We start from the raw sequence: 27,179 nt of genomic DNA, 5'->3' as shown, positions 1-27,179 counted from the left end.
CAGGAAAAGTGAGAGAGTAGATAGAGTACTAGACTTGGAATCAGGAAGACCTGAGTTCAAATCTTGATTCAGATACTTACTAGCTGTGAATCTGGGCAAACTACTTAAATTTTCTCAGTCTCAATTTCCTTATTTGTGAAATGAGGATAATCATGAGATTCTGTATGTAAAGTGCTTTGTAAACTAAATGCCATATAAATTCTTATCATCAACACACTCATTTTATTATTATTGTCACACATAACCATTTCTTTTACTACCACCACCACTTCTACTACTACTACCACCACCACTACCACTCCTCCTCTTCCTCTTCCCCCCCCTCCTCCTCCTGATATCAAGGCACAAAGGGAAAAAAATAAAATTGGTAGCATATTTCAGGGCTGCCAGAGGTTCAAGCAATGATTGTCAATAGCTTCATGCCTCAACCAAGGCCACCTAACAGTCAGCGAGGTTGGTATATTTCCTGGTGTAAGAGTTAGAAAAGAGCTTTGCTGTTAATTTTAGCTTTTTCCAGCAAAATTGTTCTGCTAAAGTCCTCTGATTCCTTGCCATTATGTGGAGGTGACCCTGCTTTTTCAAGGACTTTGTAATGGAGCATAAACTGAAAAGTCTTCAAAAATGGTCCCATTCTGTCTGTTGTATGTAGATCAGCCTAAGTCTTAAAAGCCTCATCAGCAAGTTGGCCACAGGGTTATAAAGTATTCAGTCACAGCAACTCTATCTGTTAAATTCATAATTCATAGATTTAGTGCTAGAAAGAAGGATCTGAAAGGTATTTAGTTTATTTCATGCATTTTGCAGTTGAAGTAATTGAGGTCCAGAGAAATCAAATTACTTGGCCAACATCACAAGGGAACATTTGTAATTCAAATTTAGATTCTTTGACTCTTAAGTCTTCAGCCATACTGTTTAGTGGAAGTAGTATTCAAGCTATATGGAGTATAAGTGTAAGGAATCAATTTTTGCTTTGACAGGGTATACCAATGCTGAATATGTCCTTACTAAAATTGAAATAAACCCTGAATAAATTATCTGGTAGATAGCTTTTGATATTTTATGTACATGATTCCTTTTAAGTTTTTTGAATAGAGTTAATCCACATTAATTATTAGAGTCATGAAGAGTGGGACAAGACTGAACAATATGTTAATTATAGTGTAGGAAGCCTGTGTTTATGTTTTTCTTTAGACTATAAACTTTCTTCTTTGTACGTAGAGACCAATTACATAAAGAGTTTTGTAACTCACTTCACTAATGGTATATCATATAAGTAATAATCATTTTACATATTCAGAAATTTTATTTGCAAAATATTTGTCATCAGTTGTCTTATTTGTTCTTAAGTATATCTGATTAGCAGTTTGCCTAAAGTTAGAATAGTGTTGACACCAATTTACATATGGGAACATTAAAGCCCAGACAACAGAAGTGGCTAGCCCAAGATTGCACAATTAGACTATAACTAGTATTTTGAGGGCAGGGGAGGAGAAAGCAAAAACCCATTTCAAAATTAAAACTCATTAACGTTTGTTGTTTTTTGTCCTGATCTGTGATCTCATTGGTTTGAGAACTCTCTCACCTGATACAGACAGACAACACATCTATAATATTTGGACTTAAGAGAGTTAACTAGGGAATTCAGAACTTAAATGACATTACCCTGGTTATTTAACTAGAACAGTTAAACCAAAATAGGTCAGTGACAAGACTTGAATGCAAACCTTCCTGCTTCCCAGGATAGCTTTTTATCTATTTCAGGAGTCCTTTCTGATACTCATTTTATAGACTATTTTATGGTGAGAGTTCCAAACATGTAATATACTTTGACTCATGGACTAATTAAATTCATTAAATGTGGAAGTACTTTATAATAGGCCTTTGATGTTTGAGCTAACTAAGGTTTTATTTTTCAACTTTATAGTATATTCTTACTTAAAGAATCCTTGCCCAGAATATAGGTGCCATATAAATGCTGATTCCTCACCAGCTCCCTGCTAAGTTACAACATTATTTGCAGAAAAAAAACATAAATAACAGTTTAAATTGGAAATTGGTTTAGGTTTGAATATTGAAATGGGTTTATGTATCTAAGACAAGGTTGGGAGATAACCTTCTCAAGTTGACATTACCAGTGTAAAGTTGGCAGTGAGGTTGCACAGTGATTAGGGCTCCAAACTCTGGGTTAGGAAGGCTTGAATTTGAGTCCTGCTTTGGATACTTATTAGTCAAGTGATTCTGGGCAAGTGAGTTCATTTCTCTTAGTCTCAATTTCTTCATCTATAAAATGGAAATAATAATGGCATCTACCTCACACAGTTGTTCCAAGTCCCAAATGAGACAATATATTTGACAGTGTTATTATTATTACAGCTTTCACTCAAACTGTCTCCTTTTTAACTCTTCCTAATAAGAAAAAAGATAAGTGGTAAGATGGTATGAAGGTAATTTTTCACATAAAGTATAAAATATCATGAGATGCTTTCACTGTGTAAGTGGGAGAGAGTCATGTATTAGGACCCAGCCAGTAGTGCTTGTTTGAACCCTGCCACAATACACAACCACCTTGTTTAGAAGATAGCCTGAGGAAAAAGGATATTAGAATCATTTTAAAACTGACTATAGCTTTCATCATTTTTTGTGTCTTTTTATCATATTTCATATAACTACTAATTTCTGTCCCTTAATTTTAATTTTTAGAATGACTGGAATGGCTGGGCTTTTCAGCTTATCGGGCTGGATACGGGTGAGTAGCCTTTAATGATTCCATTGCAAGAGTGTTTATTTAACATTTATTTCAAAGAAAGGAGTGAAAAGTCAATGTGCTAACAGTATGAAAATAAACATTTGACAAAGGTGTACATGACTTAAGTTTTCTCTTATCACAATTGATTCCAAGCCCTTGCTAAGAGTTTGTATGTCCTTTTACAGTATAGGCAAAAATTGAGCATGACCACAGGTAGTTTGTCAGAATTACTTTTCTCGTAAGGTAGACGATAAGCTACTAATCAAAGCAAAGAGTTTTGTGTTGTTTTAATTCCGTTTTATCATTCTTCATTTCTAATCCCCCTGCTGATCAGAGTGTTAGGGCCTGGACGCAATTCAAAATGGATTTCATAGAGTAGTTTCAGAGGTGGCTGTCCAGGTTTGGCTATTGATTTACTATGTAATCTGTGCAAAGTGACTTAACTCCTCAGTGTCTCAGTTTCTTCGTTATCAAATTAGGGAGATCAGATATAAAAGATTTGGCAGAACTGCTGTGAAATCAGGTAAATCCCTGAAAAACACTTTTAATATCTCCTGAAAAAAGATATTATTATAATAAGAGTCTCAGCATCTTAATGCAATATTTGGAATAGTATCTCATTGTTTTATTCTATGTCTCATTCCTCATCTTTTTCAGACTTTTGTCAGGCATCCATGCAGAATGTCTATGAGATTTCACATCTGTATCAATGGAGACAGTGTTCCTACAAAGATTTTTCTCTGTCTAAATGCTCAGGTTCCTTATAAAATGATAGGGATAATAATTTAGTCAGATAAGTCTTAGCCCTTACTTATTTTCAAGTATCTGTCCTCTTTTCTGTGCATTCTTTATTTCCTGTACATATGCACATATGTAATCAAGGAAATACAGCCTGCATTACTCATAGCAAGACTTGCTATCTAGCTTTATAAAACCAGATTGCTATTTCTAGTATCTTCTGTGGACCAAGTATTATGTATTTTCTAGGGCTCACCTGAAAGTTATTTGGGACCATTTACAATTCTACTCTAAATACAAGTCTCTACCCTTTCGCATTTTGATTTTTAAATATTTAAAAATATATTTGTACCCACACAAAATTTTACTTTGTATAGGATGTAGAAAAATAGATAATCAAAATGTGTGTGTATGTGTGTGTATGTATGTATGTATGTATTTCCAGTGGGGTACCCAAACTTCCACTTCTATCTACATTATAGACCAGTGGGGAATATGCAGCCTCAAGGCCACATGTGAACCCCCTATATCCTCAAGGGTGGCCCTTTGACTGAATCCAAACCACAGAAAAAATTTCTTTAATAAAAGGATTTGTTCTGTAAAACTTAGAAGAAAGCCTCATGTGACCTCCAGACCACAGGTTCCTCTCCCCTGTTATAGATCATAGTACAATGATGCCAAGCCACAAGAAACCTCATAATTCATCACTAGACTGGAACGTTTCAGAGGTCAGAAGGTCTAAGTCCACGTGACTAGAACTATAGTATGGCTTGAGAGTCCCAGACCCTCTAAGAACAATTTTTTGGTCATTGGGTAAAGATTACAGAGTTGGAACATAGGCAGACATACAATCACATTGGGAATATTTTTCCTCTGCTGATTTTTATTCTGAGAAATTCATAAATGCTTTGAGTGTCATTGGGACTTCCATTCTGTTTTTGATAGGAATAAGGGCAAGAATTCAGTCTGGATTGTCCCATAAGTCTATAAAATAGAGCTTACTTAAAACTTACCCTCCATTGGTGCCTTCCTTCTAAGATAACCTTCCATCTGTATATCTTGAATATCCATAGTTGTTTGTATGTTGTCACCCCCACTGGAATAAGGGAGCCTATTTTTCTCTTTCTTCATATCCCCTACTGCTTACAACCGTGCCTGACATGCGGGAATCACTTAATAAATATTTGTAGACTGATTTAACTGCTGTTGTGGAAGGAGTACTGAACTTAGAATTGAAAGGCCTGGGCTTGAATCCCAACTTTATATTCTGACTGTCACCTTAGTCATCTAACCTCTTTGATCTCTCCTTTCCATCTCTGTAACTAAACGAATTACAAAGGTCCTACGAAGGAAGAAACTATCTGCATCTAGAGAACTGATGAATAGAAGAATTCTGTGTACAGCATGATTTTGCATATATACATACTTGTGTCTAATGGTAGCCATCTCTAGCATGGGGGGAGAGAAGGACAAAAAAAAGGGGGGGGGAAACAGTTACACAATAACTTTGTCATATTTAAAAGGAATAGCAAATTGTGCATAATAGATTTCCTATTTCATGTGCAAGTTATACATAATAGATTTGCAGTTTCGTGTGCAATCATCTTTTTTTCTATTCTGCTATGTTATGGAATGCTTGTTTTAATTCTTAAGTTCAGAATAAAATAAATACAACAAAAGAAAGAAAAAGGATAATGTGCAGCATTCATTTATGCTAAAAATCATAAAATGAACAAGTATAGGAGAGTCAATACTATGATAAAACCAAAAACTAATAGCTTTTGGAGTAAGGAAACACTGGAAGATCTCCTACTAATTTCAATGATAAAGCAAAGATAATATGACTTCACATTATTCAAGAAATATTAAGTGACAGCAATAAGTCAAAAGAAACAAATTAGGGGCATAAACATTGAAAAAGATAAAATTATGCATATTTGCAGACAGCACGATGGATGATTTAGTTAGATCAGCAAAAGCAATACACAAATTAATTGAGGCAGTTGCTCCAGTAAAAGAACAAGATGTAAAATAAATGCAAGAATATCAGCAGTATTTCTGTATAGTATTGGGAAAATCCTAGAGGAAATAATAAAAACGAAAATTCCATTCAAAATTATTAAAATGGAAAAAGTATCTGATTGTTAATTTCCCAAGACACCTTCAGTATAAATTAATACAATTATAAAATATTTTAAAGAAATAAAGAGCAAGCTAAATGGTTGCAACAATATTTTTGTTGCAACAATCATTGTTCAGGGTTGGTCCAAGCCAATATGTTTAAAATAATATTAGTAACTAAATTAATTAATAATTTAAATTAAACACCAGTTCAAACTACCAAAGGGGTACTTTATAAAGTTAGATACATTAATAATAAAATTAATTTGGAGAAACAGAAGGTCCAGAATCTCAAAGGACATAATGAAAACAAGTAGAAATAATGGTAGTGGAGGCAAAAGAGAAGAAAAGCATTTCTAGAATTGAAATTAAGTAATCATCAAAACTTTGGTACTAATTAAAAGGTGGAAAACTATTTAAGTAGGACAAACTATATGATGAAGAATCATAAATACATGACTTACATCTAGGGACTCCCCCAAAAAGAAAGAGTAAAAAAGCACTCTGTGTACAATACGAATCAAGAAGCATGGGACAGATAATTTACTCTTACAACACAACAAAAGCCAAAATTAAGACTCACAAAAGTTTCATGAACAGAAGAGGATTCTGTAACTTTCACACATAGCTACTGTTAAAATTTGTTGGGAGACTGGTACTTATCCTCAACAGAACAGAACTATTTGCAGAACTGCTAATTAAGCATTTATTCCCCCCTCCCCTCCCCCACTCCCGTTTCTGTACTACACAAATAATTCATACTATTTGCTGACAAATCAGCCTGGCTTGGGCTAGTCCTCTTGCTTTCCTCTGCAATGCAGAAGATTTCTTCTGTTGTTTCTCAGGAAAAGAAACACAAAGTAAAAAAGGCCAGTAGGAGCTAAAACTAAAGTTCTCCTTGTTAAGTACATGGCTCCTTATGGGTAATAATAAAGAAAGGGCTACTTACATCCTTACATACACTCTCTCTACATAGCAGAATTAAAGCAAAGAATGTACTACTTGCTGCATAAGGAAGAGTCTCAGCCAAGAGAGTGACCTGGAGTTATTTGTCATATTAGCTGACAAAAGCCCTTCTTCTATTACTTAAGCAAGGAGACAATAAGAATATACTCAGTGTGTACCCCATATAATAAAAATTCCTTTTAGCTCTTGGCCACCACATGACTGGAAGCAGGCCCTAAAGTACTTGACCATGCTTTGTTGTGGGGCACTAGAAGAGATATGACCCTACTAAGCTATAAAAGAGCCATTTCCCAGTGGATAAGTTGTTAAAGGTTATGAACAAATAGTTCTCAAAAGAATTGGTTAACAAACATTTGAAAGTTTGCTCCAGTTCACTCAGAAGAAATGGAAGTCAAAATAAGGTTTTACCTCACACATAACAAACTGGCAAAGATGGTAAAAGATAGCAAGGGTCAGTGAATAGAGAGGTTAATGGGAATACAGATACACCACTGTGGATGAATCTCTGAACGGGTCCAACTATTCTGGGAAGGAATTTGGAATTAAGATTTTGTTTAAAAGTGACTAAAATGTCCATCTTCATACATATCAAAATAGTAACTGTAGCATTTTTTGTAGTAATGGAAAAAAATGAAAATAAAATGGATGCCCATTGTTTGAGGAGTGATTAAACTGCAGTATGTGAGTATAATGGAACTTCACTCCATTACAAGAAATAATGAATATGAAGAATTAAGAAATATGTAGAAAGACTTATTTGAACTGATGCAAAATGAAGTGAGCAGAATTGATGAATCAATATATTACAATGATTATTATAATATACAATGGAAACCATTCAAGCAAGCAAGCATTTATTAGGTACCTACTCTATAAAAAGAACAATAAAATGAAACTTAAGACTGAAAAAAAATGAGAAAGTGAAGTGCTTTACAAATTCTAAAGGTTATATATCTATATGTCAGCTATTACTAGGTTCCAGGAATTTCTTCTCATTTGTCCCCACAGAAAAGTTAAATTTCTGTTAAGTTCTATTTCATTGTAATATTGATTGCCCCCTTTTACATCTATAATTATTCTTTCTAAATTAATTTATGATTTAATTCATGGAGGCCTTAAGATAAATATAGTAAATTCATGTTGCCTTTCTTTTTCAAGAATATGCAATGTATTGATCTTTTCATATCTTCCCTTTTGTCAAAAGAATTTTTACAATTTTATCCTACCTTTATTAACCTTAAATTTCACTGTGACAATAGTTATTTGACTGTTAAATGTGCCTTGATTTTCTCTAAATACCTAAATTATATAAACGAATAGAAAAACTGTATTGCTTATTTAGTTAACTTGATACAACCTGAAAAAAGGGAGTTAGAAATGGGATTCTTAATGAAATTTGTAAATAGCCAGGGAGTACCTTTAAGACAACTGCCGTTATTGCCAAAAGCAAGAAGAAACTAACAATAACAGATGACCACAAACTAAGACAGATAAACATGTAAGGAAAGGTTGCCATCTTGTGGGCTTTCAGGGTAGTCCAGTTGAATTGGTGTGAAAATCTGTAAGTAATCCTGAAATTACACAATTTAGTCTTGCTAAATAACAAAGTGAGTGAAACACAGTGCTTCTTTTAAGAGAAACATATTTAACCTTTATTACAATTTTTTAAAAATGAAAACAACATAGAGTCCCTTTAGACTGCGTTTCTTGGAAACAGGGGCTTCTTTTTGCCTTTCTTTGTGTCACCAGTGCTTAGCATAGTGCCTGGCACTAAATAAATAGTAGTATTCCAATTAGCCTCAACTTCTACAGTGAAGTGTGTGTGTGTGTGTGTGTGTGTGTATGTTAATGAAAGCACCCACCTGCCCGGGCACTTGGTCAGAAATGGAGGTCTTTGACATTATTGTCATCACACACCTCAGAAAGGAAGTAGCCCCAGAGTAGTAAATTCTAGGGGCAAGAAGGACTCCAAATCTATTTCTTCAGTATTGTTGAAACTTAAAAAATTTCTCTTTGTAAATTAAATTATGATTAAATTCATGGAGTCCTACCCTTCAAGATCCAGTGATGGAGAGGCCCAGGAGAGACTGGTGCAGGAGCTGGATCATAATTAGTAGCACCCCATCATTAGTTAGCCCCACCTGCCTGAGTGCTCAAGAATGATGAAGTATTATTGCAGAGACTCAGGAAGGAGTAGCAGTAGAGTCCAGAGCAAATAAGTTGGTTATAGAGGAGAAGGGGCCTTTAGTCCTTGTGTGGAATGAAGACTGGAGTATCCATTTTCATTAGTCAACCAGTGACAGTTCTACCTTTATTCCTGGCTTAGTGGTCACAAAAGGTAGGGGCTTTCTTACATTTGATCAGGGATGTTGAGTAGTAGACTTCAGGGTACAAAGAATTCCAGGGGGAAGAGATCTTAAAACTCATGCCCTGAGTGGCCCAGGAGTGGAGAAACCACTGTACCATTCAAGAGACAAAGGTTAGCTGTCTCCATGAGGCAGATCCAAGAAGTAGTCATGCTGCCTGATGTGAATACATTATCAATACCAGGTTATGGCTAAAAATTGAGCACTCACTAATGATCTTCACTTGAGAATAACTGATGGAAATTCACAAAAATGGTTCTGTTTATACTTCTGTTTTAAAATGTAGTAAAACTATGTTTTGATTCAGGATCACAGCAAATAAAACATTCATTGATCCTATCTGTCTTTCTATAGATAGGCAGGCAAGTAGACAATCAGAATCTCAGATTATTCTGGTGGCAATTAAAGATAACTAGCAAGATTAATATGTATGCATCTAGTTGGTTTATTGTTCATCATTAGGCCTGGATTTTAAAAACTGCTGCTTAAATGCATATGTGCATTTTAAAAGTAAGTAGCTTATAACATTTCCATAATTTATATTTTGAGTAAACTAAATCTTAAAATGTACCATTATTGCATTGGTTATAATAGAAACTCATTCCTAGGTTTTAAACAGCTTTAGAAAATGTGTATGTTTCCAGTGGTTTGCAGAATCAAAGAGCCTTTATGACTCCCTGTGCTAAGCACAATACCTTAGGCAAATGTTTAATAAATGGTTGAATGAACAAATGTGATATTAATTGAATGTAGAAATAGGAATAGTTTCCAAAGTGACACATCTGTGACCATAGAGAAGAAATCACAGCCCCTGGCAGTTATTATCTCAGTATCTTTCCCTTAGGATCACTTTATCAAGTGTCACAAGGGACCTCAAAGGTCATCTAGTCTAACACCTTCATGTTACAAGTGTAAAAGCTGAGGTAATGGAAATTGTGACTTTTCCCAGGTACCACATGCAAATTTCTATCTAGTTAAGGTCATGAAATTCCTGTGTGTTTTGTTTTCCTATGTGATACCATCAGAAACAGAAAGAATATTTATATGATAAAAATAACCCCTGAAAAGATATTTGTTTTCCTGAATAACTAATGGTTTATTCACGTGAGTAGTTAATTGACTCAAAAAAAGACCAAAACTCCCATCTATATTTCTTTAATTATTACTTGGTGTACCTGAAGTAACATAATGCAGAATGTGTTTTAAGATAAACATTGAATTAGTGCAGTTCTTCACATTTCTTTCACATTTAAACTTATGTGTAGTTTGGGACAACTAAGTATTAGAAAAAGAAATGAGGAGAGAGAACAATTTATTCTTTAAACATTTGTCTTTAAATAAAAGATTTCAATCTAATTAAAATGGTAGGAAGAGAAACACAAATATCTGGGCTTTATAGATGCCATATGGCTTTGGAGCATTTCATCAGGACAAGATGAAACATAGCAAAGAACATCATGAAAGAAGTATGGAAGAACTCCAGCATGATAGATGAATGGACCAATGAATTCCATGAATGCCTACAGAGATCAGGCCATTCACTTCATTTACTTAAGCCTTACTATATTTGAATGTATTCTTTCATGCCAGATTTATGATTTTATAAAAAATTAATATTGTTAGGGGGAACAGTTCAGATGCTGAAACATATTTTAGTTCATAGTTTTGAGTGAATATAGAACAGAAATAATCATACCCTTTCTTGTCCTCAGTGGGAATTAATTTAGCATTTTTGTTTCCATTTCAGCAACTTCACAACTATTTCACAGGGACTCTTGGAATTCCCGTTTGGGCTTCATACTTCATCTTTGTTATAGCTACACTGATGATTGGCCTTATCCTTGGTCTGGTAAGAGATTTTCTTTTTTCCTCACTTTCCCACTATAAACTAGGGTTTGTTTGTTTTTTAAGCAATCGGGGTTAAGTAACTTGCTCAAGGTTACACGGCCAGTCATTTCTGGGTGTGGTGCTGAGTATCTGAGCCCCATTTTGATCCAGGTCATCCCGACACTGGAGCCGGTGTTCTTACTCGCTGAGCCACCTGGCCACCCCTAAGCAATTGGGGTTAAGTAACTTGCTCAAGGTTACACGGCCAGGTGTTTCTGGGTGGGTGCTAAGTGTCTGAGCCCGGGATTCAATCTCCAGGTCATCCTGACCCTGGAGCCAGTGTTCTTACTCACTGTGCTACCTGGCCGCCCCTAAACTAGGGGTTCTTAATTGGAGGTCTGTAGGGGTTCTTAATTGGGGGTCCATAGACCCCCTTGACATGCCTGTATAAATTTCATGAGAACTTTGAACTTGAATGGGAAAAAAATTATGACTATTTTCACTACCATATCTGAAATTTAGTATTTTCTTTAATTTTAAAAATCAGTCACTGTTTTGAGAAGTCCATTGACTTCACCAGGCTATCAAATGTGTCAGTACACATTCCTTTAAAGCAAATGGTTAATTTTGTGCATCTTTGAAGGCAGAATAGAAAACAAATAAATATGCAATTTTTTCTTTTTTTTATATATAACTTAGGATTTCTTGTTGAATTTTCTTATAAGATACCACTTACTCTTAACTGTTACTAGTAATGCAGGGTAATTAAACTGCTTGGCCATCAAAAATCAATTCATATTAGCTATTTGTTTCGATTATTTCCCTCACTATATCTTGAACAATTGCCAAAATAAGTTGTCTGTTTTTTTCCGGTGCTTTCTCTTTTTGATGAAGGTGCATATTGTCCAAGAAATGGCCAAGAGGCAACAACTGAGAAAAGGAAAATGAATGGGACTGCTTAACAGTCAAACTGTAGGATCAGTGCATTGACAAGTGAGTCAGCTATATATGGAAATGTCACTCATCAGGTTAGAGCATTGTGCTAATGAGAACAAAGTCAAGGATTTGGCCCACAGACTCATAGGATCTAAAGCTAGAAGGGTCTTTTAGAGGGCATCCAATTCAACTCATTCCCTACAGAGCATCCCTACAAGGACATACCTGACAAGAGGTCACCCAGGCTTGCTATGATAATTGTAGCATAGAGTAGGCATTATGTGCTGTGATAGAGCATGTCATAATAATTGAATTAGCTATTATCATTGTTATTATTTTTCAGGGCAGGCTTAACTTTGGGGTAGCTGTAAATGTTAGATAGCTTTCCCTGATGTCATTATCTTTTGACTTCTACACAGTGCTCTTGGTACGGCTTCATCTCAGTGTGGTCCATTAAGTCTTGCTTAGTTTTATGACCCAAGATTATGTTCTTTACCTTGGTTATTTGTCTCATTAATGTACTTATGTTGTTCATAAGGGGAGCAATTCCAAAATTTCTACTACTTGTAAAAGCAAGCAACTCTTCATTTTTCTCATGCTCTTCTGCTTGGGTTAGACTACAGAAGTAATAACACTCCCCCGTCCGCCCCACAGTGTGAGGACTCTAGTGGTTCCCGCCTACCCTTGTGCTCCTGCACCTTTGCAGAGCCCTTTTACAACTCTCCCCCCCCCCATTAGATTGCAAGCTTCTTGAGAGCAGGGACTGTCTTTCTTTTTCTACTTGCATTCTTGGTACTTAGAATTATGCTTGGTACATAATAAACACTTAATAAATGTTCATTGCCTGTTGACAAGCCACAACAGTTTACAGCATATGCCCTGTTGATGAAGGGTCAGTAGCTTCTTCTTTATATATGAAAGGCAATATTAGAAGTATATGAGAAATTTTTTCTGCCTGTTTATGTTTTAGGGAGAGATTTAAATAGCAAATACGGTATTATAATTGCTTACGGATACAGTAAAAAAAATCCTATTAGTTACGGGGTGTATTAGCTAATTTTATCTAAAGAATAGTGAGTCATTAAAACACTCCCTCTCCTTACTTAGACAATTGCAAGTTGTCTCTTGTGTGTTAAATTCTGTGGAATTTCACTAATTACAATAAAGTCGTATGCTAATTGCAGTTTCTGAGTACAATATAATGAAAATACTTGATGACTTAGTGATGGAGAAAAATCAAAAGTCTTTCTCACCATCACAGAATTTTCAGGGTTGGAAAGGATCCAAGGAACCTGTGCTATACAAGTGTTTGAATGCTTGTACCATGACTCCTCTTCCCCTTGTCATTTGTTAACACTTTTTATTGTTGTTGACCATTTAGAATATCCAGCTGTTTTTGTATGTGTCTGGGTTTTAAACAAAAAACTTTAAAATATACCCTTAAAACAAATCTAGAGGCCTAGAGTGTAATCCAAAGCAACACATATAATTCAAGGGAACTGGGATGTTTTAAGATAAATATACCCTTTTATGGCATCCTATTGTTCAACTTTGAAACTTAGTTATTTTTATTTTTACATTTGGTTGTTTTTTCCGTTTGTCTATAAGGAATTCCTTTATTACTTCTGTGACACGTACTGGATTATTTTTTGTTGCTAATTAGCATGTGCCCAGTGTTAAGACTAAAAGGAAATTAGCTAGTTTACCTAAAAGAAATAAAATGTATTCTGCTTCTCCTTTTTTTAAAATTTATTTTCAGTAGGTTTTCATAGGGATTTGCTCCGTTATTGCAAGACCATGACCAGATTTGCTGGAATAGTGTTTCTGTGCTTATTAACTTGGGGAATTAGTATAACCCAAATGTCCTAAAGATTAGGACATTATTAAGTGTAGGTGAAGCTGGTAACTTGATGAAGCAATGAAAATTGTCCTCTCTTTATGAACTTTGTTTTTGAAGGAATTTAATGAATGTTTATTGACTGACTAAAGCTGACCTTTTCTGAGAACTTGTTCTTTAAAATTTAGGTAAGCCCTCCCCCAGGTATTTTCTATATAGCCCTATCTGCACAAGTTGTTTCACTATTAGAATGCAAACTCGTTGGAAGCAGACACTGTTTTGCTTTTGTCTTTGTATCTCTAGCAGTTACCATACTAACAGGCAATAGTAAGCACTAAATAAATGTTTGTGGTTTTTTAAATAAACTTTATAAAATAACCTTATGTATATATAAACCTTATAAAATAAAAGAACATTCTTAACCTTTTTTTTTGGAGGGGGGAAGGTAGGGCAATTGAGATTAAGTGACTTGCCCAAGGTCACATGGCTAGTTTTTTGCGTTAAGTGTCTGAGGCTGGATTTGAACTCATGTCCTCCTGACTCTAGGGCCTGTGCTTTATTCACTGCACCACCTAGCCGCCGAAAGAACATTCTTTAGATGTGGCTGTCCTCTTGCTCACAGTCATCACAAGCATTTATGTAGTGCTTTAAGTTTTGTAAAGTGATTTATAAATAATATTTCATTTTATCCTTCCAACACCCCTGAAGAGTAGTTTACAGATAAGAAAACACAGCTTGCTCAGGGCCATACAGATAGTAGATACCTGAGGTTAAATTTGAACTCAGGGCTTCTCTGACTTCAAGTCCATTGTCCTTTCCACTGTACCAGGGAGATGCCTTAAAAAAGAAGAGACATAACTTGTTTGTTGCCCAGAGGTAAAAGCCATATAGGACATTATATGTTTTTGAGAGAGAATTCAAAATAATTGCAAAGAAACGATAAACATTTATTAGTAGCTCTTACTATATGGAGGACATTGTGTTGGATATTATGGGAGGTAAATAAGTTTATGTAAGACAGACAGTTTCCTCTTGCAATTTACCAGGCAAAAAGGAAAGTAAGGTATTTCAGTCGTAGGGAACAGAATAAGTAATAAAGCTATGAAAGAGAAAGCACATAAGGCATGTTCAGGGGTGGATTGGGAGGTGAAGTTGTTTGTCTGGAACATAGAGATTGTGAAGGAATATAATAAGTGATAAGGCTAGAAGGTAAAGCAGTGCCAAATTATGTAGAGCTTTGAAGGCCAAAGATTTTTTTTTTTTTAACTTTACTCAGTAGACACTAGGGAACCACAGTTGTGGTTGAACCAATGTTGTTCTGGCTACATTATTGGATAGATTGGAAGGCTACATATATGGATAGATTGGAAGGGAAAGAGAAAAATCACCCTAAGTTTGCAAATAGGAAGGAATGGGAAACAAGCATTTATATACTAAGTGCTTGCAAATATTTATACTTATTTCATCCTCACAACATCCTTGGGATTATTATGCTATTATTGTTATTATTATTATCCCCATTATATTATACAGCTAGCAAGTACCTGAGGCTCAATTTGAAATCAAATTTTCCTAACCCTAGGCCAAGTCCTTTATCCATTGTGCCACCTGGTTGCTAGTGATGTGAGTTCAGGTGAATGGTGATTTTATGGATGATAATAGTAATGTCAGAAGGAGAATCAGGTTGGGGAGTGGATAATAAACCCAATTTAGGACATTTTGAGTATAAAATTCCAGTGGGACATTCAAGAGAAAAAGTTCTGTCAGCAGTTGTAACTGTAGGTCAGGAGCTTCCAAGAAAGATTGGAAGTGAACATAAGGATTTGGGGAGTTATCTGTGTGGATATGGTAGTGACTACTGTGGAGTCAGAGGACATAGGTTCAAACACTGCTTGTCACTTACCTCTCTGTGTTTTTGACTCTTTAAGACTGTTTCCTCTTCTGTAAAATGAGGGGATTGGACTCAAAGGCCTCTAAGGTCCCTTTCAGCAGTAAATCTATGATTCTATGATCAATTAGAATGAATGTGATTGTGAAGGGAGCCTACAGAGAAAAAAGTGTTTATCGGTAATTTAATTTCTCCTAAAATAATAAGCAAGTTCTCAAGCTCAGAGGAGGCAGTCAGGTGTTGTAGTGGATACAACACTAGACCTGGACTCCGGTAGAACTGAGTTCAAATATGGTTCCAGTCATTCATTGACTGTGACCCTGGGCAAGTCTCTTAACTTCTCTCTGCCTCAGTTTCCCCATGTGCAAAAATGGGATAGTAGCATGTGCTTCCAGGATTATGTGGATAAAATGAAATCATTATAATGCCTTTTGCAAGCCTCAAAGAGCTGTAAAAGTAGTATCTCTTGTTATCATCATCATCAAATAGGAGTAGAGAAATTAGCTGCTGTGAGTTACCTAGCCGTGAGAATCTCCAGGATGGGAACAGTAAGAGTTCAAAAGGCAAAAATAGTGGCTAATGAAATATAAAGTGGAAGATCAGGTGGCTGTCTGGGCGTCTTGGCAAGTGAAATCGGAGTGGAGCAGGTGAACTGGGGACAATAGGAAGGGCCCAAGCTTTATAAGAAAGTCAGTTGAAAAGTTTACGGTGTGAGTGAATGAATAGGAGATTGTGATATGACAGTGGAATTCCAAGTCCCTTGTCCTAGAGGTAGCACAATTCTTTGAAAAGGTGACCATGTTGATGTTGTTCAGGCGTTTTCAATTATGTCTGACTTTTCGTGACCGCATTTGGGACTTTCTTGGCAAAGATACTGGAGTACTTTGCCATTTCCTTCTCCAGCTTCTTTTACAGATGAGGCTAGATTAAGTGACTAGCCCAGGGTCACACAGCTAGTAAATGTTTGAGGTCAGATTTGAACTCAGGTCTTCCTGACTCCAGGATTTGTCCACTGTACCACCTAGCTGCCCCTTGTGACCCTGTTGGTGTGTGGCTTTTTAGGTCAGAGAGAAGTTGATGGACTTGAGGAGGTTGAAGAGTTTCAAGAGAATATAGCCCTCTAATTATTCTTTCTTGCTCTCTGTTGTGATTTTGAAATATAATGATATACAAATAGTACAGTGCATATTATATACTGTGTTTCAGTGCCCATGATGTGTCATGCGTACACATGCTTTGCCTTTCTGCAGCTGGGATTGTGCCTTCAGCAAGCATTGGTTACTTCTGTCTTGTCAGCTGTTTGGTTATAAAAACAATTATAGAGTTCTGAGCCACCTTGGTTTTAGTGAACATTTTCATTTCCAATTTTTCAGTTATTCCATAATGACATTTTTATTAGCTTCAGGCATTATTATTATTATAGAAGGACCTGAAATGTTGATTGATTATAAGTTTTCCCCTCAGTTTAAATCACAAATTGGAATTAAAAATATGCAAAGTACTGTGCTAGGTACTGGGATTACAAAGACAAAAGCAAAAGGATCTGGATCTCAGATAAAGTAATTCGTAAAAGAATATAAAATTTGTTTATGTGTATGCCCATCCAATTCTAAATCCTATAAATATGTGTAGTTTTAATACTATTTGTTTAGAATATAATACCACTTGAAGTAGCTAGGAGGCATGATATGGATGAACAGTTTAGTCACTTTTTTTTTTTAAGCAATTGGGGTTAAGTAACTTGCCCAAGGTTACATGGCCAGTTATTTTGTGTGGGTGTTAAGTATCTGAGGCCAGAACTGATCCCAGGTCCTCCTGACTTCAGGGCTGGCGCTCTTACTGGGCCACCTAGCTGCCCCAGTTTAGTCACTTTTCATGCATAATTCCAAACTGAAATCCAGAATAGTTAGCTCTCTTCACAGATCTACCTATCTTCCCACAGCCTCTATTTGCTATTTCTATCTTTTGTATTCTTTTCTAATTTGCACAGTGTGAGGTAGAACCTTAAAGTTATTTTAATTTGTATTCCTCTTAATGTTCATGATTTGGAACATGTTTTCATGCAGTCATCTATAATATGCAGTTTGTCTTTTGAAAATTGTTCATATCCTTTTACCACTTATCAATTAGGGTATTGCTCTCAGTGTTACATATTGTGTCAGTTCCTTGTATAGTGTTTTGCATATTTGATGCAAATATTTTCTCTTTCTAAAATTTCTCTTAGTTCTGTCTTAATTGGTTTTTTATTCATGTAAAAACTTTAAAATTTAATTTTGTGTCATCAAAATTGTCTGTTTTATCTTTTCTATTCCATGTTTGATTACACCACAGTTATGAAAGCTTACCTGATCCTTGTTTTGTCTGTTTTAAAATTTTTTCTCTTATGGCACAACCTTTTACAAGTCACGAATCCATTTTGCAATTATTATAACATATGGTATAAGATATTGGTCTTATCCTGATTTTTGCCACACAGCTTCCCATGCTTTTTTAAAATAGTTCTTGTCAAAAAGGGTATCTTCCCATTTACCTTATTAGGTTTATTAGCACTAGACAACTGCTCTCTATTTGCAGGGCTCCTGTTTCTTGCTTCTATGGTGTTTCGCCATTCTACTTTTCTGTTTTTTAATCAGTAACACATCGTTTTGATGCTTTACAGTACAGTGTGAGGTCTAGTACTCCTTTGCCCTACTCATTCATACTTTTTACCTCATTATTTCTTTTAAAATTCTATGTCTTTTGTTTTTCTAGATGAATGTTTTATTTCATCTGGTTCACAAAAAAAGTTATGGTAATTTGATTAATATGACAGTAAGTCTGTAAAATTATTTAGGTTATATTAAAGTCAAAATATTTTTTATTTGAGATAGCAAAACAAAGGGGAAAATGTTTGAGATTTATTTTGCTTGTTATAGCCTGAGAATCTGTTCTTCCCTTCACTTTGCATATTTATACAGTATCAAATATCAGATTGTATTTTGCTAGACATGATATAAATATGTCTAGTGAGTCACAAGATTAGTTACATTTTAATATTTTTGTTCTCATCCTTTAGGGAGTAATCTAAACCCTGAAAAGATGGAGAACAATAACTATATATGAATTTTACATAGTTTTGTTCATTAATACTTTAAATATCCACTTTGATTGTTATTTCACCTTTGCTAATTTTATTCTTCTGTGTATGCTTTCTGCCCTCATTTAAAACCACTTAATGACATCAGAGTCAAACGTCTGTGACACTGCCATCTGTTAGAATTAAATGCAACTGACATACCAGTGTGTTGAGATGTCCCTAGATAATCAATCATAGGAACTTTGGTTTCCAAAGGGGGAAAAACATGCTTCAGAAACATTGGCTAATCCTCCTCAATCCAAGAAAATAATTCTGAAGTGTCTACTTGTGCTTGGCAGGTTAAATAGATAGAGATAATAGCCATTTCAGACTTTAATACCTTAAATTAATAGCATAAAACATCAACATAGGTTCCTAAATAAAATCCCCTTCATTTCTTCTCTTTGTTTTATATCATTCTGTAATACTTAATGAATAGTTGATACTCAGTAATTGTTTGATTTTTGGCTGACATTACTGGAAACATTAATACTGAGAACCAAATTATGAATAGATTAGAAAAAGGAATGCCCTTTCTTCTGTACTACATTGCCTTGTATAGCTTTTCCATGTAGGGCACAAGGGTTAGGTACTGTGGAAGATAGACGTGAGTATACTACAACATAAACTGAGGGAAAGCGTGCTAAATAGGAAGTGGGAGAGGCATCAAAGAAGACTTCCTAGAGAAGTTGGCACCTGATTTGAACCTCAAAGGAAGTCAATTTTTTTTAAAGGTCAGAGGACAAAGAAGTTACTTTCAATTTTGGGATGAGGGCTAGAGCATTGATGGAGTGGAAATCACAAACACCTTCGTGGAAGAAGAGTTCTTTTTATCTGAACCTTTTAAAAGATAGAAATTTTGAGAAGGCCATACCATGCCCTTCCAAAGGGAATACCATGAATAAAGGTACAGTTGTAGGAAAATGCAAGAAACCATATTCAGAGTACAATGAGCATAAGGTATATGGAGGGAATATAAGAAATGTAAATTGGAATCATATTGCAGAGGCTATTAGATACCAAAATAAGGAATTTGAACTTTATTTGGCAAATAATGGAGAATCATTACAGATTTTTGAGAAAGTAGAGTGATAGTACCAGAAATCTCAAAAAGATTTACATAGTCAAAACGAAAATATTTTCATCAAAAAAAATACCGATGCTAACATATTTAAATTTTCCAGTCAACTGATCATCAGTTACTATTGGGACATTCTGTTTTCTGTGACTAATTGATTTCCTGGGAATACTCTCTGTTTTGAAAAGACAAGTATCTTTTCATGTTTTTCCTCTTTAGTAATACTGTGAGAACTCTGAAATTGTCATTGTAGTTGGGAGAAATAACAGGCATTTCAATGATAGAGAACACTGATATTCAATGCAGAACTTATGAAAGAACAGGTTCTTATATGGGGAGGGGGAGATATATGTGTGTATGTGTAAAATATATAGATACCTATGTTTATATCTATATATTTATCTACAGAGAGAGCATGGTTTAGGGGAAAGAACCAAGAAAACAGGGCGGCTAGGTGTCTCAGTGAATAGAGCATTGGCCCTGGAGTTAGGAGGACCTAAGTTCAAATCCGGCCTCAGACACACACACACACACACACACACAAACTAGCTGTGTGACCGTGGGCAAGTCACTTAACCCCAGTTGCCCTCCAAAAAGCAAAAAAAAAAAAAGAACCAAGACAATGTGAGTTCCAGTATTGGCCCAGGCACTAACTGCCTTTGTCTGACCCTGGACAATTCCTTTAACTTCTGTGGGCTTAACTTTTCCATAAAATAAGGAGATTGTATAACATAAAATAAGGAGATTGTATAACATGATTTGTCTTCAGTCAGTCAGCAAGCTTTCATTCAGCCCTGCTGTGTGCTAAGCACTACATTGGGGATTAAAAAAAAAAATGAAACATTCCTTGGCCTCGAAGAGCTTATATTCTACAAAAGAAGCAATCTAAACACATATAAATAAATGTAAGCTATATACAAAGTATATAAGGTAAAAAAGAAATGAAAGGTAAATGGGGAAGAGATAACATTAGAAGTTGAGAGGATCAGGAAAGGACTCATTAGGAGGCTATGATTAAACCAACCTTTAAAAGAAAGTAGAAATTCTTAAGATGTAAATTGTAGGATAGATCCTCTCTAATTCTAAAATTTTATAGGGATGAGGACTAGGAACTTGATTTGTAATTTCATTGGCATAAGGAATTCCCTAATGAAAAAATTTACTTTGTCAATGCAAGTCAACACCTTCTCTTCAATTTATAGTCTTAGAGAATTGCCTAAAGGAATAAGAAATTAAACCACTTGTCTAGTATCACATAACCAGTATTAGAGGTTGGGCGTCCTGGCTACAAGACTGGTCTTCTAACCAGTATACCATGCTGCCTTCTGTTATGATTCTATAATAAAGAGGCAATCTAATAAAATAAAATAAAATAAAATAATTTTGGATTTAGAGTCAGAAGACCTGAGTTCAAATTCTCTGTTACTTTCAAATTTCAGAATTCAAATTGCTCTGCTACTTATTACATCTGTATTCTTAAATAAATCACTTCAGATCTCTGCGTTTTCTCATCTGTAAAATGTTGGAGTTGGACTAGATGACCTCTGGGAATTCATTCCAGATATACTGTGTGAACCTACAATAATCTCAATTCCTTATATCATTACTTCCCCACCACTACCTTTTCCCTTGCTAAAGTAACAACAGTTGGACGCCCCTCCCCCTCTTTAGATTTACATATAAATTCAGTGGACTTTATTGCCTTAAATTTTGTTAATATCTTCTCCAGTTTTCTTTTCTTTTTTTTTTAATTTTTTTTGTTGCTACATTTTAAGTTCCTACCTGTCTTCCATTCTCCTTCCCCACCCTGCAATAGTGAAGGCCACCATTTGACACAGATTTATAAATAAATATAAAACCTTTGCTAGAGGTAGGTAGCATCTTCCTATATTGGTTCTTTATAATTGATTTCACTTTATAGTATTCAGAAAAACTTGGTTATTCATAATAACTCTTCACATTGCTATTATAGTATAGAGTTCTTTTGCTTCTGCTCATTTCACTTTTCATTTTTTCATGCAAGTCTTTCCATGTTTTTTAAAAAACAATCAGTTCATCATTTCTTACACCGCACAGTAGTGTTCCATCACAATCATATACCACAACTTGTTTAACTATTCCCAAACTGATAGACATTCTTTCAATTTCTAGTTCTTTGCTACCACAGAGAGAGGCAGCTATAACAATTTTAAAATATATAGGTTCCTTTCCTTTTTATCTGATCATTATGGGAAATAGACCTAATGGTGGTATTACTGAGTCAAACAGTATAGGCAGTAATTAACAATTTGGACATAATTCCATATTGCTCTCCAAAATGGTTTGATCATCACAGTTCCACCAACAATGATATTCATGTCTCGGTTTTTCTCCAGCCCTTCCAACATTTGTCATTTTCCCTATTATTTTAGCCAATCTCATAGGCATGAGATGATATCTTAAAAGCTATTTTAATTTGCATTTCTCTACTCAGTAATGATTTGGAGCATTTTTATATGACTACATATAGTTTTCATTTCTTCATCAGGAAACTGCTTATTCATATCTTTTGACCATTCATCTATTGGGGAATGACTCATATTCTTATAAATTTGACAAAATTCTCTACATATTTGAGACCTTTCTCCAAGCCACTCTCTATAAATGTTTTCCCCAGTTTTCTGTTTGCCTTCTAATCTTGGCTACATTTGGTTTTATTTGTACAAAACTTTTTATTGAATGTAATCAAAATTATCCATTTTACATCTCACAATGCTGTGTCTTGTTTATTCATAAATTCTTCTCCTATCCATAATTCTGATAGGTAATAAGTCCCATATTCTTCTGATTTTCTTATATCTCCCTTTATATTTAGGTCATGCATCCATTTTGACCTTATCTTGGTAAATGGTATATGACATTGATCTATGCCCAATTTTTGCCAAATTGCTTTCCAGTTTTCCAAACAATTTTTTTAAACCAGATAATGAATTCTTATTCCAAAAGCTTAAATCTTTACATTCATCAAACAGAAGGTCACTGTCATCTGTGTCGCATGTCTACTCTGATCCACTGATCTTTCTGTTTCTTAGAGAGTACCAGAAAGTGTTAATAATTACTACCTTATAATATAGTTTAAAATCTGGTACTTCTAAACCTTTCTTCTTTACATTTTTTTCATTAATTCTTTTGATATTCTTGCTGGGTTTTTTCTTCCAAATGTATTTTATTATTGTTTTTTCGAGCTCAATGCAGTATTTTTTTTTTTTTGTCATTTAATTGGAATAGCACAGAATCAGTAGATTAGTTTGGGTAGAATTGTAATTTTTATTATATGGACTCTGCCCAACCATGACCAATTACTGTTTCTTCAGTTATTTAAATCTGATTTTATTTGCATAAAAATATTTTCTAATTATGCTCATGTAGTTCATGGGGTTGTCTTGGCAGGTATGCTCCCAGGCATTTTATACAATCTACAATTATTTTAAATAAAGTAACTCTTACTATCTCTACTCACAGGGTTTTGTCTGTGGTATAGAAAAATGTTAATGTTTTATTTGGGCTTATTTTATATCCTGGCACTTTGCCAAAATTATTGTTTTAGGAGCAGAACCAATATAGCAGAGTGAAATCAGGAACTCAGCTGGGCTCCAGCTCCAACCACCTCCAATACCTGCAAAATATGACTCAAAACAAATTTTAGAGCTAGAGAACCCACAAAGTGGCATAGGGAAACAAATCTCCAACTGAAGGCAACCTGTCAAGTCTGCAGGAAGGGTCTATCGCACCAAGCTGGGACCTGAGCACAGTCCCATATGAACTGCGCAGTTCTGGCCCTGGGATAGCCCTGACCAGCAGCACAGAATGGCCAGAGCAGATTTCAGGAGAGTGAATCAGCAGCAACTGTGGCAGTTTCCAGACTTCTCAACCCATAAATGCCAAAGAAAAAGTAAAAGGTCAGTGGGCAACTCTGTTGGAACCAGGTGACAGAAGAGTACAGTTTGGCCCCAGTCCCTGGCGTGAGAAGTGATACAGGTGCAGTGGCTGCAGCTGCTGCCACATGGCTGCCTCCAAAGTTCCTAGCCTATAGATCATAGGGGGACCAAGCAACCATTCAGAGGGTAATTGCACTTGCTTTGATCTGCTTGGATCTGGATCACGTTCTTGGGTGGAGGTCCTGGGGTGTGTGGCAATGTGCCAGAGCTTGGGGTGTCTCTAGAGAGGGCGCCCTCCTCAGACCTCTTGACAACATTTGCAAAAACCACAGCAATTTGGGACATAACTCGCTCTACTCTGGAAGCAGAGGTCTACCATGGCAAAGAACTCAAAAGTCAAGTAATTGGCTGGCAAGATGAACAAGAAGAGGAAGGACAATCAGACCATAGAGTCCTTTTTTGGGGACAAAAAGGATGAAAACATGGAACCAGAAATCAATGATGTCAAAACTTCTGAATCAAAAGCTTCCAAGAAAAATATAGACTGGTTACAGGCTATGGAGGAGCTCAAGAAGGATTTTGAAAATCAGGTAAAAAAAGTAGAGGAAAAACTGGGAAAAGAAATGAGAATGATGCAAGGAAATCATGAAAAGTGAGTCAACAGCCTGCTAAAGGAGACCCCAAAAATACTGAAGAAAATAGCACCTTAAAAAGTAGACTAACTCAGATGGCAAAAGAGACCCAAAAAGCCAGTGATGAGAAGAATGCCTTAAAAAGCTGAATTGCCCAAATGAAAAAGGAATTTCAAAAACTTACTGAAGAGAATAATTCTTTCAAAATTAGATTGGAGCAATTGGAAGCTAATGACTTTATGAGACATCAAGATACTATAAAACAGATACAAACACATGAAAAAGTAGAAGGCAATGTGAAATATCTCCTTGGAAAAACCACTGACCTGAAAAATAGATCCAGGAGAGATAATTTAAAAATTATTGGACTACCTGAAAGCCATGATCAAAAAAAAGAACCTAAAATCATCCTTCAAGAAATTATCAAGCAAAATTGCCCCGATATTCTAGAACCAGAGGGCAAAATAGAAATTGAAAGAATTCACCTATCACCTCTTGAAAAAGATCCCCAAAAGAAAACTACGAGCAATATCACAGCCTAATTCCAGAATTCCAAGGTCAAGAAGGAAATACTGCAGGCAGTTAGGAAGAAACAATTTGAGTATTGTGGAAACACAATTAGGATAACACAAGATCTAGCAGCTTCTATACTAAGGGATCAAAGGGCTTAGAATATGATATTCCAGAGCTCAAAGGAGCTAGGATTAAAATCAAGAATCACCTACCCAGCAAAACTGAGTATCATGTTTCAAGGGAAAATATGGTCATTCAATGAAATAGAGGACTTTCAAGTATTATTGATGAAAAAAACCAGAGCTAAACAGAAAATTTGACTCTGGAATACAAGAAGCAAGAGAAGCATGAGAAGGTAAACAGGAAAAAGAAATCATAAGGAACTTATTAAAGTTGAACTATTTACATTCCTACATGGAAAAATGATCATTGTAACTCATGAGACTTTTCTCAGTATGAGGATAGTTGAAGGGAATATATATGTGTGTATATATATGTATACATACATATATATGTATGTATAGGAGGGTGTATGTGTATATAAATACATATGTGTGTATAGATGTGTACATGTATACATAGAGGGCATAGGATCAGTTGAATAGAAAGGGATGATATCTAAAAAATAAAATTAAGAGGTGAGAGAGGAATAATGAGAGAAGGAGAAAGGGAGAGAGAGAAAAGGGTAAATTTTCTCATTCAAAAGAGGCAAGAGAAAACTGTTATAATGAAGCAGAAGAGCAAGAGGATGAAAAGGAATGGGTCAATCTTACTCTAATTGAATTTAGCTTAAGGAGGGAATAATGTACACACTCATTTGGGTATCTTGCCCTACAGGAAAGTGGGGGGGAGGGGATAAGTGGGTGGATGATGGAGGGGAGGGCAGGATGGGGGAGAGGGTAGTTAGAAGCACATATGTTTGAAAATGACAGGGTCAAGGTAGAGAATAGAATGGGTGGGGGATGGGATATGATGGAGGGAAATGTGGTTAGTCTTTCACAATATAACTTCTCTTGAAACATTTTGTGTAACTACACATGTACAATCTATATTAAATTGCTTATCTCCCCAGTGGGGATGGGTAAGGAGGGAAGAAGGGAAAGAATCTGGAAATCAAAGTTTTAAAAAACAAATGTTAAAAAATGTTTTTTACACGAAACTGAGAAATAAGATATGCAGGCACTGGGGTATAGAAATCCATCTTGCTCTACTAGAAAGTTAGAGGGAGTTTGGGGGAGGATATAAGAGAGAGCAGATTGAGGGAAGGGGTACTCAGTAGGGTTGCTATCTTGGGGTTGAGGGTAGGGGAAAGACAGGGAGAAAATTTGTAAATCGAAATCTTGTGGAAATGAATGTTGAAAACTAAAAATAAATTTAATTTAAAAAATTTAAAAAATTGTTTCAACTAACTTTTTAGTTGAAACTCTAAGATTTTCCAAGTATATCATCATATTGTCTACAAAAAGAGATAGTTTTATTTACTTAATTGTCCAGTCTGAATCTTTCATTTTTGTTCTTATCTTATTGCTAGAATTTCTAACACAATATTGCATAATAGTGGTGATGATGAGAATCCTTGTTTCATTCTTGATTTCCTTTGGAAGGCTTCTAGTTTATCCCCATTACAAATAATGCTTGCTGAAGGTTTTAGGTAAATGTTTCTTACTATTTTAAGGCAAAATCCATTTATACCTGTGCTTTCAAGTTTTTTTAATAGGAATGGGTGTTATATTTTGTCAGAAGCTTTTTTGTATCTGTTAATGTAATCATATGATTATTACTTTTATTATTGATATAATCAATTATGTCAATAGTTTTCCTTATGTTAAACCATCCCTGCATGCCTGGTATAAATTCCACTTGGTCACAATGGTCTTTGTGGTTTATTGTTGTAATCTTTCAATTAGTTTTTTAGTTAGGATTTTTGTGTCCAAATTCATTAATGAAATTGTTCTTGAATTTTCTTTCTGTGTTTTTACTCTTCCTGGTTTAGGTATCAGTATCACATTTGTTTCATAAAAAGAGTTTGGTAGTATCTCTTCTTTGCTTATTATTCCAGATGATTTATTTAGTATCGATTTTTAAATGTTTGATAGAATCCTCTTGTAAATCTGTCTGGTCCCATTTATTTAGACACCAGAAAACCGAATCCCAACATCAAAAAGTAAAATCCATCATTATAGCAAAGAAGTTAATATACCGTAGCATAGCATGAAGCCACACTATCCTTTAGCCTTCCCACAAACAAACATTTATAAGCCTAAGTGTCACAACACGGGGCAAACACTCACAAGCCTGACTATATCCTCTCTCTCCCACCATCTGGCTGCTCTGACTTCCAGCTTCCTGTGGCCTCCGCTATATCCTTCAGCAAACTCCTCCCACCATAGGCTCCATGTGATTATATTCAGCCTATTTAGGTGGCAGGGAAGATTTTTGAAGCAGGGAAGATCTTCAAATTCTCTTAGGCCTATTAAGGGGCAGGGAAGATCTTCAAAT

General features: G+C 35.3%; 1 protein-coding gene across 1 annotated transcript in view; it reads left to right on the top strand.

Annotated features, from left to right (window-relative positions):
- Positions 1-27,179, top strand: part of TMX4 (thioredoxin related transmembrane protein 4) — a 111,130-nt gene that overhangs the window by 67,773 nt on the left and 16,178 nt on the right. Inside the window, exons 5-6 of the mRNA XM_069062800.1 lie at positions 2,701-2,746; positions 10,685-10,786. Of these exons, the coding sequence (XP_068918901.1) occupies positions 2,701-2,746; positions 10,685-10,786 (148 nt within the window). The remainder of the gene's footprint in view (positions 1-2,700; positions 2,747-10,684; positions 10,787-27,179) is intronic.

The sequence above is a fragment of the Petaurus breviceps genome, unplaced genomic scaffold (genome assembly GCF_028583685.1).
Source record: "Petaurus breviceps papuanus isolate PSGF00001 unplaced genomic scaffold, PetGlider_PUasm1.0 90504, whole genome shotgun sequence".
NCBI lineage: Eukaryota > Metazoa > Chordata > Mammalia > Diprotodontia > Petauridae > Petaurus > Petaurus breviceps.
Note: the sequence above shows the minus strand (reverse complement) of the source record. Positions and strands in the feature narration are given on the sequence as shown.